This window comes from Protomyctophum parallelum (genome assembly GCF_964188405.1).
Source record: "Protomyctophum parallelum genome assembly, chromosome: 21".
Classification (NCBI taxonomy): domain Eukaryota; kingdom Metazoa; phylum Chordata; class Actinopteri; order Myctophiformes; family Myctophidae; genus Protomyctophum; species Protomyctophum parallelum.
This window is the reverse complement of record NC_139713.1, coordinates 29,176,704-29,191,500: the sequence shown is the minus strand read 5'-3', so window position 1 is coordinate 29,191,500 and position 14,797 is coordinate 29,176,704. Positions and strand designations below refer to the sequence as shown.

Here is a 14,797-nt window from a genome sequence, read left to right as displayed (position 1 = left end):
TCATTCATCTGCATGAATAAAATGCACTGTAATATAATGAAATGTGCTGTTGAAATGCTATTATCTTCATGTAGAATGAAACTGCTGTTCTTAACTTAACACTTATGATTCCCAGGACGTGTTCACATGTCTTTAGGTCCTTTTTAATGATATAAAACGCCATCGCTAAAATCAGTATTTTGACAGTACGGCCAACAATCTTCCTTATTTCCTCTGTATCTACGGCGCTGTACACGTTTTTGATCAAAACGCCGATGTTCTGTCCTAATTTCTGACTTCATCATGCATCTCGTTTAGAATATTAACGCTTCTAAAGAGAGATCAGACTTATTAGCGCGAGGTAGTAATGGAAGATTTAACCTCACGGTTTTGGGGGGAAATTGAAGGCTTTTCAGAGTAAAATCTGCCTCATCTGCTTGGCACTCTAGCGCCTTTATTCTGAAAAGTTCCCCATCAAAAAAAGTGTTAATTAGTCAGTAATTATTCGAATCAACAAAACAAAACAATAATGACCATCAGACTTAAGATTAACTTTGTCTGGCAGCTTCATGAATTAACCTATCCTATAAAAATAGCTACGGTATGTCTTCAAGACCTTGAATTGAATTGAATTGCCTTAATTGAAACTGACAGGCATAACATATCTCCACCTATATATATGCTATACATAGTAACAATTTGGAATGTGATGGTTTGTGACACTTGGATAAAAAATCAGTGAGAATGCGTTTGAAGAAGATGTTCACATTTCACAACCTGTATCAAGCACGTACTGTAGCGTTAATTAGACAGTGTCAATTACTCTTTTTTTTTACTGTCTGGTATGCAAGATTTCAAGGATGAGGTAAGGTTCACGTGAAGCTCTAAACTATTTGTCAAACTCGTGTGTGTCTGCCCAATACCTAAAAAAGCCACATGGGCTTCACAAGGAAGAGCATTGTTACCTGGGGTGATATTGAATAATTCACACCTCTCATCCCACAAACAGACGTGTTGTACATGTCCACTTTCTATCCCTGCAGGATTCTTAACGGCACATTCTTTACAATCAATATTTAGTTCACAAGAAGTGCTCTAAAACCATGCCGTACCTTGCATTTTCCACTCAAGCCTCTTTGCACCTTCTGTTATACAACTAGATTTCACTTTCGACACGGTCAACAGTGAAGCGGTTGGGGAGAGAGAGGCCTAAAAAGGCGATGGGGGAAATGACAGGATGGAGGCGGTGGAACCTGTTGCGCGTCCTTTTCTTTTTACACTTCCAGAGCACGGCCGTAGCTGAGTGGTACTAGAGAGGCCACCTGGGAATCAGGAGGCCACTGATTCACCACTCGGCCTGCTCGGTCAACGTGTTGGAAGTGTCCCCGAGCAAGACACTTCACCCCTAACAGCTCAATCCGTGAGCTCTTCAAAGCTATCGGAGAAGCCATCAGCTGGGTGAAGGTGTAAATGCAATTTCCAGAAAATACTCACTGTCCCTTACTGCCTTAAATTAGCACTCAGGATTTTGCTGAGACAACTCACATCAAAAATGTCATTAGCTTGCCTAAATGGCCGACTGATTGGGAAAGCTCCATAGGCCTCATAATATGTATGCATTGTGTATGCAAATATGTCCCACACTGTAGTAGTTCAGTTAGGTTAATATGTCTTATTTCAGATTGCACCAATGCAGCAAAATATGAAATGATGATAGATTGAGAAAGGAACGGGGTAGATATTGAATTATGCATATATGATAATGATGAATGGTCGCATGCACTTGCTGTCACGTAAAGCTTGATTTCTACCTCGTTGTATGACAGTGTCGTGTCGCATGCCAAGAATAGCTCACAAGCGAAGGTGCAAGCGTGTTGATCTGCCATTTCTTGCCATGCGACACCACCGTACTGAGTATACTGTACATTAAGCAGAGCACATGCAGTACATACAGCAAGGAAACGAGCATGTTTCATTCCATTTCTACAATCTTGAGTTCAATTTAACTTTGAGAGTGTACGAATGAAACCAAATGGAAGCGCACAGGTCCATGTGGTTCCATTCGTACACTCTCAGAGTTAAATTGAAATTGAGAATTCCACAGTGTAGATTGGGGTCCCAAATAATAATAAATTGTTGCATTTGTACAGACCCGCAAGGGTTAATTTGAATCCTTGGTGGGCCCCAGGGGAGAGAACTTGACAAACAGTGGTCTAATCTGCGCTTGAGGGGCAGCTGTGGATGGAGGCGTTTGTTCAGGGGATCATTTGTTTGTTTGGGTGCTGGAACCCAGATGAGCAGTAATCAGAGGAGTTAGCAAACAGGATTGTGTTACCATGACGCCGGAAATCCCCTCCCCAAAGGGCCTGGACTCAAACAGCTAATGTTTTTTTTCCCCAGCCTGGCCCAGATTCTGGTGCTGAACCATTTAATGGTTCTAGGCCTAAGCATTCCCCCAACACACACACACATGCGCGCGCATCCACGCACACACGCAGTCACATGCATGCAGTCACACAGATTGCCTTACTGTATTGTATAGAATGTGATTGGGTTGTGTGCTGCGTAGACTTACTGTATTGAACTGTTTTAAATCAATGTGACAAATTAAGGAACACTTTTATCGTTCATCTGAACGCAGCTGATCTATCGGTCTGGTCTTAGCATCGTCTAACCCTCAGAGGCAACGGTGACATGTTGAGATTATGGGAAGTTGTCACACGTGTGTGTGTGTGTGTGTGTGTGTGTGCGTGCGCGTGCGTGCCTATTGGTCTGCTCGTTCAGTCTCTCTCATTCTAACCCTTTCCCCAGGGCTGACTCACAGAGAGGACACCATCCATTCCACTTTATTACCCGATCAATTGCCTCAGATGGGCCTGTTTTAGCTCCACACCATCCAGTGGTGTGTGTCTCATGTTGATGCTTCTGTGCACTGATCCAATCTCTATCTGCGTCTCCCTCTCTCTCCCCCGCTCCCTCTCTCTCTCTCTGTCTCTGTCTCTCTCTCTCTTTATCTCTCTCTCTCTCTGTCTCTCTCCTCTCCGTAGGTCTGGTGGTGAGGGAGGCCAGCATAGAGATCACGCGGCAGCAGGTGGAGGAGCTGTTTGGTCCAGAGGACTTCTGGTGTCAGTGTGTGGCCTGGAGCTCTGCTGGGACCACTAAGAGCCGCAAGGCCCATGTCCGCATCGCCTGTGAGTGTTCTTCTCTCTCTCGCCTCCATCTTTATGATCCTTGTCCTATCTCAGTCAAAGCCTGATTTATCCTTCAGTGTCGTGGGCCGAAGATAGCGGATCTACAGTACAAGCTCACGAGTTGACGCATCATATCACGACTCGTTGTGAGCGTTTTTAGTGATATAATATAGACCTTTTCTTTGTCTCTGGCTGTATGCAAAGGTGCTCTATAAAAAAAAAGTTTGATTTGATTAGTCTATCAACCTACTCCCTCCCCATCTCGTACGGAGACCTGAGTTGGCGTCAACCTGCCCGCCCATCTCGTACTTCCGAGTGGGAAGGAGCAGCATGCCTAGCTCACAAATGAAAACCAGGCCGCCCACTCAGAAAAACCGATCTCGCAAATGTCACCCTTCCAAAAACAATTTGTGCGTGCGCCTCGATCATGCTGCCACCGGCAAGATGTCGCCCTGGGCGGCTGCCTACGCCAGCACTGATGACATCTGATTTATACTGCAAAGTGGTAGTCAAACATTTTTACTAATATGGGACTGGAGTGTGTTTGATTTTGAGTGGGTAAAAGCCTGCAGTTGAAGAAACTTGAAGAAACGGTGCAGAGGACGGGAACAGCGTATGTAGTATACACTCCACAGAGGACAAGGGACATGTTTATTTATTCCAGTGTTCCCTCTTCTTTATGTTGATGGTCCTCGGATGCTGTTTATAGTTCCTGCTGGGAAACATGCATGCTTGTTTTCAACTAATAATGGGGAACGTTCTGGCACAGCTATACGGTGCCAAATTGCTCAGTAAGTCTGAGAGTTACAGTACGTTTTAACAGCGGGTGACAGCCAGGCGAATTTTCCGTGCGTTATTTGTCAATGGGACCCGACAACTACTGGTGATAACTGGCGATATAGCAGGCGAACAGGCGATGGTCAAAAAGTGGGCAGAGGAACATCGGCCGAAAATATGAAAATAATTCATCTTTTGGGGCGACGTCGTCTGGCGATAGTGGGCGATTGGGTGATAGCCAATGAAATTCAAGCGCCGCTCGCCGTTGTTCTCCCGCTGTTAAAACTCACTGTGAATTTCAGATTAGGGTCCCAGAGGACAAAAAGGAGAAAAAGGAGAAAAAGATATGCATCAAACTGATGGTCTTTCAAAAGGTTGAGAATCAACGGTTTAGAGGATATACCTGTCAAAATGAGAAGGGTTATTTTTTTCATTATTTGTCCGCTGGACACACTGCCAGTAAGCCAAGGAAGTACCTCCAATCATTTTCTTTCACATGTTCTGTGTATTTCTTCTTGAACTATTTAGCTGTAAATGTATAATAGAAGTAATCTCTGTCATACAGTAGCTGTGTCATGGAGATGACTCACGGCATAGACAGACCACACTTCCAGATTAGCTATTATTATTATAGACTTCACCAAATAAACGTATACTTGTGAAAGAAAACCATGAAGCTGCCTTGAAAACCCAGCAGAAACCGTGAAGTGGAGTCGTGGGAGAGTTTCGTCGTGACATTAGAGCTGTGTTATGCAACACAGATGTTTATCCATTGTTGTCTTTGTTCCCCCTGAAGGGACCCCTTTCATAACACCAGGCGGGCGTACATGTAGATGAGTGGGTAGAGAGGCCTTCTGGGAATCTGAAAGTAGCCGGTTTGAGTCCTGGCTCTCCCTGTAAACCGTTCGAAGTGTCCATGAGAAAGAAACGTAATCCCTAACGGCTCCTCTTGTATGCTCATCAAAGCAATATGAATAGCTATCAGCTGGGTATATTGCAATATTGCTGTGAAAGCAATTCCCCTTATTCTGGTGACCAAAAAAATACTCCCTTTCCCGTATTGACAACTTAGTTCATTCCGAGTCGAGTACCGCAGGTATTCAGGGTGGGAGAAGCTTTTTTCATAATGAACTTCGATCACATTGTTCTTCAATCCAGTGTGATTGGTGTTGTTGAGCGATGTCACTTGGCATTCAGTGTTTAGTGGTTGATATTTCAAGGCCATCTTCAGTGATGTCAACAGTCGAAAATCTCACCTGACACACTCTGAGGGCTGTAACAAGTCTAAATATACCTATCCTTGTACTATCTCACTGAAAAAACAAGTGAAACTGGAAGTGATGACACAAAGAAATTAGCAGATAAAATTGGAACTTACCTACGGTATATAAAAATGAAGCTGATAAATGGGTGCTGTCTCCTGATTGGTTGAGAATTTTCAACCCACCTGAAAATGTATTTTCTGTCACACTCAGAAGGTCCAGAAGGTAGATCGCAATCTACCAGTAGATCACAAAGGCTGTGCAGTTAGAACACATGACATGTCCCTAAAAAAATATATATATATATTTTAAATAACTTTTTGGCATCTGCCACTTGAATTAAGCTGACTTGATTGATTAACATAAAAAAGGGCCTGGTTTGAGCTAACCCACAATGCAATGCTTTATTTTCAAGAGTCTTGCACACAAACATCAGTAGCATTACAGTTATCTACAAAAACATTTTGAAAGTAGCTCTCAAGTCAAAAAAGTGTGGGCACCCCTGCTCTATAGCAATAACTGTTTAACAAAAAAAATGTGTCTGGGTTGACTGAGTTGTTTGACCCATTTTTTCTCTCTAAAGGCTGCTGCTGGTCACCACCATACAAATTGCCTGTTCAGCAAGCATGCCTGGGAAATGCTGGATATGAATGGGGTTCAATGTTCAACTACACAGTAGTGTTTGGAACTATTTGTCACAAAACAAGAGAGGCTCGCGAGGCTATGGCAAGTGTTTATGTACAAGTGTATATAGGAAACAACGAGGAAGTATCGAGGCAGAAATGGCAGAGAGAGGGCTTAACTGGGGAGATCTCGAAAGAACGGCTAAAAACCGAGTGAAATGGAGGACATTTGTCAACGGCCTATGCACCCTAGAGGAGCAAAGGGCTTAAGTAAGTAAGATTTTTTAGATTTTTAGTGGTCTCCTACTGACGACCAGCTATATTGAAGGGGTACTGTGTGCAGTGTAAAACTAATTATGGTACAGTACGTACGACGTACGTGGTATCAAAAGCAAGTGGATTCAAGTCGAGTCAAGTTGAGCCCATACCATGCAGCCCTTGTAGTTGTATCTCAATTCTCTCCTCTCCTGTTTCTCACTGATCTGTACCACTCCCTAATTTTCATTCCTTTTTCGTCTGTGCTCTCCGTGTTCACCTCCCTTTGAGCACACCGGTAGCTTTTTCCACAATCCCCATTTCTGCTTACACCAGTCCAGCCCCACTAAGTCAGAAGCATCTCTGGGTCTCCCACTGAGCCCACTTCTGGTGCTCCACCCCCTATAATCACCCACCATGAGCATCCTGCCAGCACTAACCTATCCCTCAAATCACAATGGAGCCCTCTTCCCCTCCCATTAGCTTCTGCTGAACGGATTAGCTTCTCCACTGGGCTAGCTCTCTCTCCAGGCAGGCTGCTTGTCAGAGACAGGCTTTATCCACCATGCAGACTAATGGAAACACTGGGCTTGTTTTCCTCTCCTCTACCGTCATCTAAAGATCCACTTTAATCAGCGGCAGACACAGTGTGACACTGTTGCTCGAGTTGAGTGGAAAAGCTGCATGCTATGGGAAATGGCATTCCCATGCACGCGGTGTGCACACACGTGTGTGAGTGTGAGTGTGTGAGCATGTGCGCGGGTGAGAGAGAGAGAGAGAGAGAGGGAGGTGAAGTGTGCGTGTACACATGCGTTCAAGCGTATACATTTGTCAATTGTCTCTGATATCGACATGTTCTTGTGATGTTGATATGAGATTGGAATACCTTGCCTCTTCACATCAGAGCTGCCCAGTCCATAATTACATTAAAACGTATCTATTCTCCCTAGCCTTTAGTGTCACTTGAGGTAGCCTTGCTCCCCTAATTTTGTGCAAATGTCTGCTTTGTTTGTGCTTTTTGGACTGCAAAAATTTGTCTACATTGCATTGGTTATTTTTTTGCTTCTATTTCAAATTCCTGCTTAAGTTTGTATGTTTTGATGTTTGTTTATATTGCATTGTTTGCTCTCTTGTTTTTTTTAACCTGTACAGCACTTTGGTTGACCTGGTCATGATACGTGTGCTATATAAATAAAGTTGAGTTGAGTTGAGATTACCTATATTACTATAAAAATACATGGATTAATTAATCAAGAACTTTATTGTGACCAAGTTGTTATCAAAGCTTTTTAGTGTTTAAGTGAATGGACAGGGATTCAGAATTAATTAATCAGGAACAAATGAGCAAAGGAATGCATACTTTTATAACAATGGTAACTGGTTTTTCCACCACTTCAATTTAAAAAGTTAAATTAATAATTAGTTCTCACTTTGTTGAGTCTCTGTACTTTGTTATTCCATGTTTAACATCTGTGGTAGATGAAGTAGTGAATGGTTTATTAACCACTTATATAAGCCTTAACCCATTTTATATTTTTAACGTTTTTTAAAACTTTCACATACAGTCTAGAGTCTAATGACATGCCCAAAATAGGGACTCCACGTGGAAAGTGGTTGAGAGAATTGAATTGAAATTGAATTTGAGAGACAGAGCAACGCACGCACACACACACACACACACGCATGCGCACACACACACACACACACACAGAGAGAATGTGTTAATATACTGAGCCTGGTGTAATTTGGCATGACGAGCAGCCAAACACATCTACTTAAGGTAATGCTTTACAGATGTATATATGTATCTAGGTCCCGCGGTGGTTGGAGGTATTTGTGTGGTGAGCAGGGAATGGTGTCACTCCCACAGGAATGTCTCCTCAGCCTTTTCTCCTCTCTTATTCTGTGCTCAACCCTACCGCACTGGCCCTTTAGGGGACCGGGGACCTCCAGGGGTCCTTGAGGTTGTTCCACTGGCCCTTTAGGGGACCGGGGACCTCCAGGGGTCCTTGAGGTTGTTCCAGGGGTTCACTGGCCCTTTAGGGGACCGGGGACCGGGGACCTCCAGGGGTCCTTGAGGTTGTTCCAGGGGTTCCCCGACTAAAATGTTTGATTGTTAGGAACCAAATCGTCCCCTAAGGCCTGCATTAAAAGGGATTTTGCACTTTCAAACATGTTTGAAAGTGCAAAATCCCTTTTGTGTTTGGGGTCATTGTAATGTCTCCTTGGACGTCTACTACGTGTTTACAGTGCAAGTGTATTCAGTATTTAGATATTTTACATTCATTTTGTCAGACACGACCCTTTTTTAAGGGGCGCTAGCCCCTTCTATAAACAGATTTTGTTTATCAAGACTTGTTCTCAAGATTTGCCATTGACAATGAACGGAGAAATGACGTCAGAATTCCGTTAAATATGATGTAAATTAAAATTCCAAACAACGCCATTGACATTGAAGGGAAAACTTACGGCATATGCAAACGAGCAAATCGGCTAAACAATCAAATGTTGGTGGGTGCGCTTGGCCAATAAGGGACCACCTGACAAGAGCGACCCTCATTTCTTTCATAAATAACCGGATAGATATGACGTTGTAGTGACTATTTCTTTCAGAATGTGTGGGCCATTGGTTTTTTTGTTGATGATACTGTATGCTTACGATTTAGGCATTTAGGCAAAAAGTAACAGATTGTTGGCATTCCATTGGAACGTTACTTTCCTTATTTTCTTTTGCCCTATACAACAGTGTTTGTCTCAGTTGGTGAAGAAAAAATGAATTATTCATTCCAGCTATTTGACTGAGATATTAAATCTAGCTGGACCGAGAGAGGGAGGCAATAGATTAATTCTGTGTTTGTTTACCAGTGCGTGTGTGAGTCTACCAGTAGACAGGGCGTATTTAGATCGTTGAAGCAGTGTGGTGAATGTGTGATGCTTTCACTTGATGTAAGAATATTATGTTATTTTCTTCTTCAGTTTTAATTTGGAAATTATATTCAAACAATAACTGCTTGGGTCCAAAAATTCAGAGAAATCTGGTGGTCCGCCTCTCTTTGTGCGATATTATAGTAATTTCTTTGTCTCCCTCTCTTTCTCTCACCAACCCCTTTATCTCTCTCTCTCTCTCTCTCTCTCTCTCTCTCTCTCTCTCTCTGTGTGCGTGCAGTATGCCCAAATAAAAATGCATGTCCTGCATAGTCCCTGAAGCTATGACCCTGAGTGGTTCTCCCTTATCACAGAGTACGCTATTCAATCTTTTAATTTCATAGTAGACCTTTTATGAACATTGCTTTCAATACAACGATCATTATTTCAGTTTTTATGGCACATTGAGATTCTGTCGCGTATTACTGTACAGCACATTCCCCTGAAGACACACAAACTCTTAGGATGACCCTGGGGGAAGGGATTGTCATGGACATTTTTATTTCACGGTTCATTTTTGTGAAGTAAAAATGAACCTTAAAATGGCTATGGGTGGGGCACACCAGTAGCTGACCGTTTAGTGCGTCGACCACATAATAACAATGTCCATGGTTTTGATTGTGGCTTTGCATGCCCACCTCTCTCTGATTATGGACTTGGATAAATAATGCAAAAATGTCTTACTAAAGAGTGTGTGTGTGTGTGTGTGTGTGTGTGTGTGTGTGTGTGTGTGTGTGTGTGTGTGTGTGTGTGTGTGTGTGTGTGTGTGTGTGTGTGTGTGTGTGTGTGTGTGTGTGTGTGTGTGTGTGTGTGTGTGTGTGTGTGTGTGTGTGTGTGTGTGTGTGTGTGTGTGTGTGTGTGTGTGTGTGTGTGTGTGTGTGTGTGTGTGTGTGCGTGTGTGCGTGTGCGTGCGTGCGTGCGTGTGTGCGTGGAATAGTTTCCAATGAAATGCAGGTCCTCTAAATTGGACGGGTGATGAAATCAGCTGAAGTTTGTCCTCAATCCTAGAAGGTCAGAGTTCAGGCTGTCAGTCTCGTTACTACACATGGTGAAGCCTACTTAAGGAAATGAAAAATACATGAAGGGTTGGAGAGGATATTAAACCTGCTCAGAAATGCCCACCATCTCACCATGTTGACTCAACCACCCAGTGTTTTCGTGATGGATCTGCTGTCGCTTCTGGTTATGGTTTGGATCTGGATTTATATGGATTAAGGTTTAGTTTTAAAGCTGCTACACTGTAACTTTTTCTATTAGCATACTCTATCATACAGATTGATCAAATAACATTTTATTCATTAAAATAAATCCCAGATTTAATTTTAATTAATACGTTGTAGATAAGGTTAGGCAAGGTTACTTTGGTTTGGATTAGTCTCAACAAGTTTAGTGTACTACAATCCCATAACACGTAACATGTGCACCCTCGCCAAAGGTGTATATCTTTTCTACGTCCGAGCATAGACGTGGTAACGCCCCGCCTGCCTCTGATTGGCCTACCGACACTGCCAGCCTTACCAGAGTTTCCTCTGAGGTGGAAGATACATGCTGGATAGTACAATCTCATATACCGTAATACAAGAGAACGACAGCTTAGCACGCGCAACAGCAACTTTTATTTTTGTAGAAGAGGCAAACTAATATTGTTTATGCTGTTGGCCTGTTTATTTGTATACATGTGATGTGTAAACTTGAAACATTATTGTACTGTAAAAAGGTCTCTTTTCCCTTGATCTTTCTTTTTTAGTATAATATAGTTTACTATACACTAAAACTTTAATTTATAACACAGCCAATCCAAATCATAGTAGGCCTACAATTATTCAATCAAAGCAAACAGCACAAACAATATTAGTTTGCCTGTAAGTTACAAGTTACTGTTGCGTGTTGCCATTCTCTTGTACTTATGTATTATTTCCCACCACAGAGTACCCTTGCATCTCGGAGGACAGGCAAGACGGGCAGTGTCGGTAGGCCAATCGAGCAGACGGGGCGTTACCATGTCTATGCTCGGACCAGGGGGGCAGTCAGACAGATATTTTGTGAAGCCTGAAACTCCTGAAAGTTCATATAATGGCCTGTTGTGGCGCTGTCATTGGACCCAGAAAAACCCATAGCCCCATAGAAGTCCATGTATTTGGGCCCAACTTCACCTAGACTGTATTACCTTAATAAACATGGTCATGAATACTTTCTGCTTCCAGTCACTAGTTTAAAGTCTCATTTCTAATGTCATAATATTCTTTTTGGAAAATTATGGTCCCATTTATTAAAAAAATTACCATAAAGTCACGCATGTTCTGAGGGGTGTGGCTACCGTTAGTCTATGATCGGGATTCCCCTCCCACTCGAGTCAAAATAAAAACCAACGGAGAAGAAGGGGGGAAGTCCCGCCTCGTGTCTGGGCCAGCCAATGGCCAGCTGGGCCAAAACGGAGCCAGCCAATGGCCAGCTGGGCCCAAACGGATCTAGAAAGATGGCGACTTACAGTGCAGGAATAACAGGCTTCATTTTACGTCCATGTTAGACCCGGGGAACGCTTTGTCCATATTTTTTTACAGTCTATGGCTCAGACGTAGAATAGATATACACTCGCCAAAGGCATGTTTGGCCACACTGTTTCTGTAATGAGCAGTAGAGACTAGTAAAGACCCTTTCAGGATCAGGACAGACAAGTTTCGACGAACATTTTGTGTTTCTGCAATAAAACCCAACTACACATCTGTTGTTGCTTTGCTTTTTTTCCGCATATCAGACGATCCCCATTTCAACAGAATTCACAAACAACCTGCTAAAGTCATCTAAAATCATAAATCTCTATTTTATGATAGCACATAATGTCTATAGCAGGACAGTACTATAATTTATAGCATGACGTATTTATTTATTAATTTAAGAACAATCTCCTTTGCATAAAGTGAATCCTTGAACTGAGCTCTATAGTTTTGGGCTGTCCATGGACAGGATTTGTCAGGATAAAGGTTGATGTTTGAGTGCTCTGTCTTAAGGGTAAGGTGTAAGTTGAAAAAGTTTAAAGTGTTAAATAGCCCTATATTCTGATAGCAATAATTGCCCCATAGTGTTTGTTCAAAAACAGATGAATGGTGGTCCCCAGCTGATGACCCTGCAGCATAACTTACCTTTCTGGTATGCGGTCAGGCTTAGGCTTGGCTCAGGGAAGATGACGCCCCTGCCACGCATAGTCCTCCATGGCACCGTTGGAGGTGCGACAAAGAAAGCAGGAAGACCATCCTTCTGTATTAAATAATCAGAGCGAACATTTTTAACTAACATATTTGCTTCTGGCGGGTCCCTGGAACTACATATTTTGAGATGGGGGTCCGTGGCCCAATAGAGATAATTCTGGGGGTCCTTGACATGAAAAAGGTTGAGCACAACTGACATAGAAACATGGGTTTTTCAGAAAAATTTTAGGATTTAGAAGCCTTTTTTTTAATCGACGTCAGGCCTAAATGGGTTAAATAAAATTGGTGATGATTGTAGAGTTGGATACAGTTGGTATCCTGACCTGAATACTTTCTGTATACGGACTAGAGGATACCCCTGTTACTGAACAAACACTATACTTTTATAGCAATGACTCTAGAGACTAGATGATACCCCTGTTACTGAACAAACACTAATACTTTCTGTATCCTCTATATACAGTACCTCTAGGGACTAGAGGATACCCCTGTTACTGAACAAACACTCTGTACTTTTATAGCAATGACATCGGAATTCTGAATAATATACTACACTAAAGCTTTAACTTTCTAACAAAAACATATCACACCACAATTAGGTTAGAATGATTACTGTATGAATCACCATCAAGCAGACAACAGTAAACTCTATAGTGTTCATTTAATTTCTAAGGGTGTACAAATGGACCTGTCCATTTGGTTCCATTTGTGCACTCTTATGAGTTAACTAACACAATGGTTTCCCCCCTTGTATTCACCATTGGCTATTTTTCATTTACTCCCTACTCATACATGCTTAATTCCTTCTCATAGTTATGCTCCAAGGGGTTGAAACTTCACTTGAGAATTCACAAGGAAACATCATGGCTCAGTGTATTTACAGAGATGATGTGATTTTCAGCTTGATTTCATTCTCCCTCCAGGTTTATTGCATTTGTAAGCAGGGCTGGTCCATACTTAGTTTAGCAGTGATGGGCATGCAGAGCTATATGATCCTGTCAAACCCTTCCTCACATTCTTTCACATTACACACTGTGACAAGAAGTTAAGAGGCGCGTGCGTGCGTGTGAGTGTGCGTGCGTGTCTCTCTCTATACCATACACATCTCTGATTCAACCTCAAGGCTCCTATACATTTAATTGAAAACATTTGCCATGAATGTTTAAGAAATCTAAATCAAATCCAAATGCAAAGTGCATACTCTTAGTTAACTTTAGAGTATGCTGTGGTGAACTAGGTTACTGTCAGCTATTTTTGGAGAAGAGATGTGGTGTAGTTTGAAAAAGCGGTCGAAGTGCAGTTGTAACTCAGGTCCGTTTTACTAAGAATAGTATAGGGGTTTATGTGATTAAGTGTGTATTCTGTCAGGCGGTTAATGAGGCTAAAGAACATGCCACTGATATCGCAGGCTGTGGAAAGAGCTAGCTGTCACAGGATTCTGTGGGTGGGAGTGTACATTTCACACTTCAGTGACCCCAGTGTTTCTTAGCAAAAATACTGATTCTGGAAGCACTAACTTCTTGTCCCCTCTACTTTATACTGCCTCTCACTGTTGTACATTCATTAAAACCACTCGAACCCTATACTTAGTCGAGTCCCCCAGGGATCTATACTAGGCCACCTCCTGTTTTCAGTTTCACTCTACAATACATACTGTACTCTTTGTCAAAAATAGATTTAAGCTCTGCAGATCGGCTATTTTCACTGACTGATCACCCATGAATTGGGATGCTAGGATTCTTGTCGTAAATCCTTCCCAGACTGAACCCTCTCCTCTCCTCTCCTCTCCTCTCCTCTCCTCTCCTCTCCTCTCCTCTCCTCTCCTCTGCTCTGCTCTGCTCTGCTCTGCTCTGCTCTCTTCTGCTCTGCTCTGCTCTGCTCTGCTCTCCTCTCTTCTGCTCTGCTCTGCTCTCTTCTGCTCTGCTCTGCTCTGCTCTGCTCTGCTCTGCTCTCCTCTCTTCTGCTCTGCTCTGCTCTCTTAACTCTTTATTTGTACATGATGGCGACTCTGCCAGTCACCGCAGTACAGTAGGTGATGATATGTCTAATGAGCTTGGGGATCCAGTGCAGAGCCTGTCAGCCCCACTGCCCTGCTCCATCAGATTTTCACATCATAGAAATATTGGATTTTTATTAGGAGAGAGGGAGGGAGGGAGAGAGGGAGAGAGAGGAGAGAGAGAGAGATCCCGTTAGTTTATCACTCCGGAGGTAAGTGACGATGACAGGGGAGAAGTCTCAGTGACTTATAGCTTTTGTATTACACAGATTTCTTCACAGTAAAAACTTGAGTGTTTATTTAAATTAATACTGCTTCTTATTTGTGGGTACAGTACAGAACGCTTTTTTGTATCGCAGACGCAGTTGCCGTTTTCCTCTGTATTGTTTTTGTTATTTAATATTTTTGACTCGACTCTGCACTAGCCTCACGGAGCGGTACAAATATCACTGTATGGATATTAGTCTCTTCCCTCTCAGTATTAGATTTGCAATGTCCTGCCACTTATTTGCATACTGGGCCCTGGTAGCGTGGTTCCAGACTGATTTTGTTGTGTCGTCACCACTTAGGCCGTGAATTCCTC

At 42.6% G+C, this 14,797-nt stretch overlaps 1 protein-coding gene across 1 annotated transcript in view; it reads left to right on the top strand.

Moving 5' to 3' along the window:
• Positions 1 to 14,797, top strand: part of unc5cb (unc-5 netrin receptor Cb) — a 176,734-nt gene that overhangs the window by 98,296 nt on the left and 63,641 nt on the right. Inside the window, exon 3 of the mRNA XM_083793978.1 lies at positions 3,027 to 3,170. Within this exon, the coding sequence (XP_083650104.1) occupies positions 3,027 to 3,170 (144 nt within the window). The remainder of the gene's footprint in view (positions 1 to 3,026; positions 3,171 to 14,797) is intronic.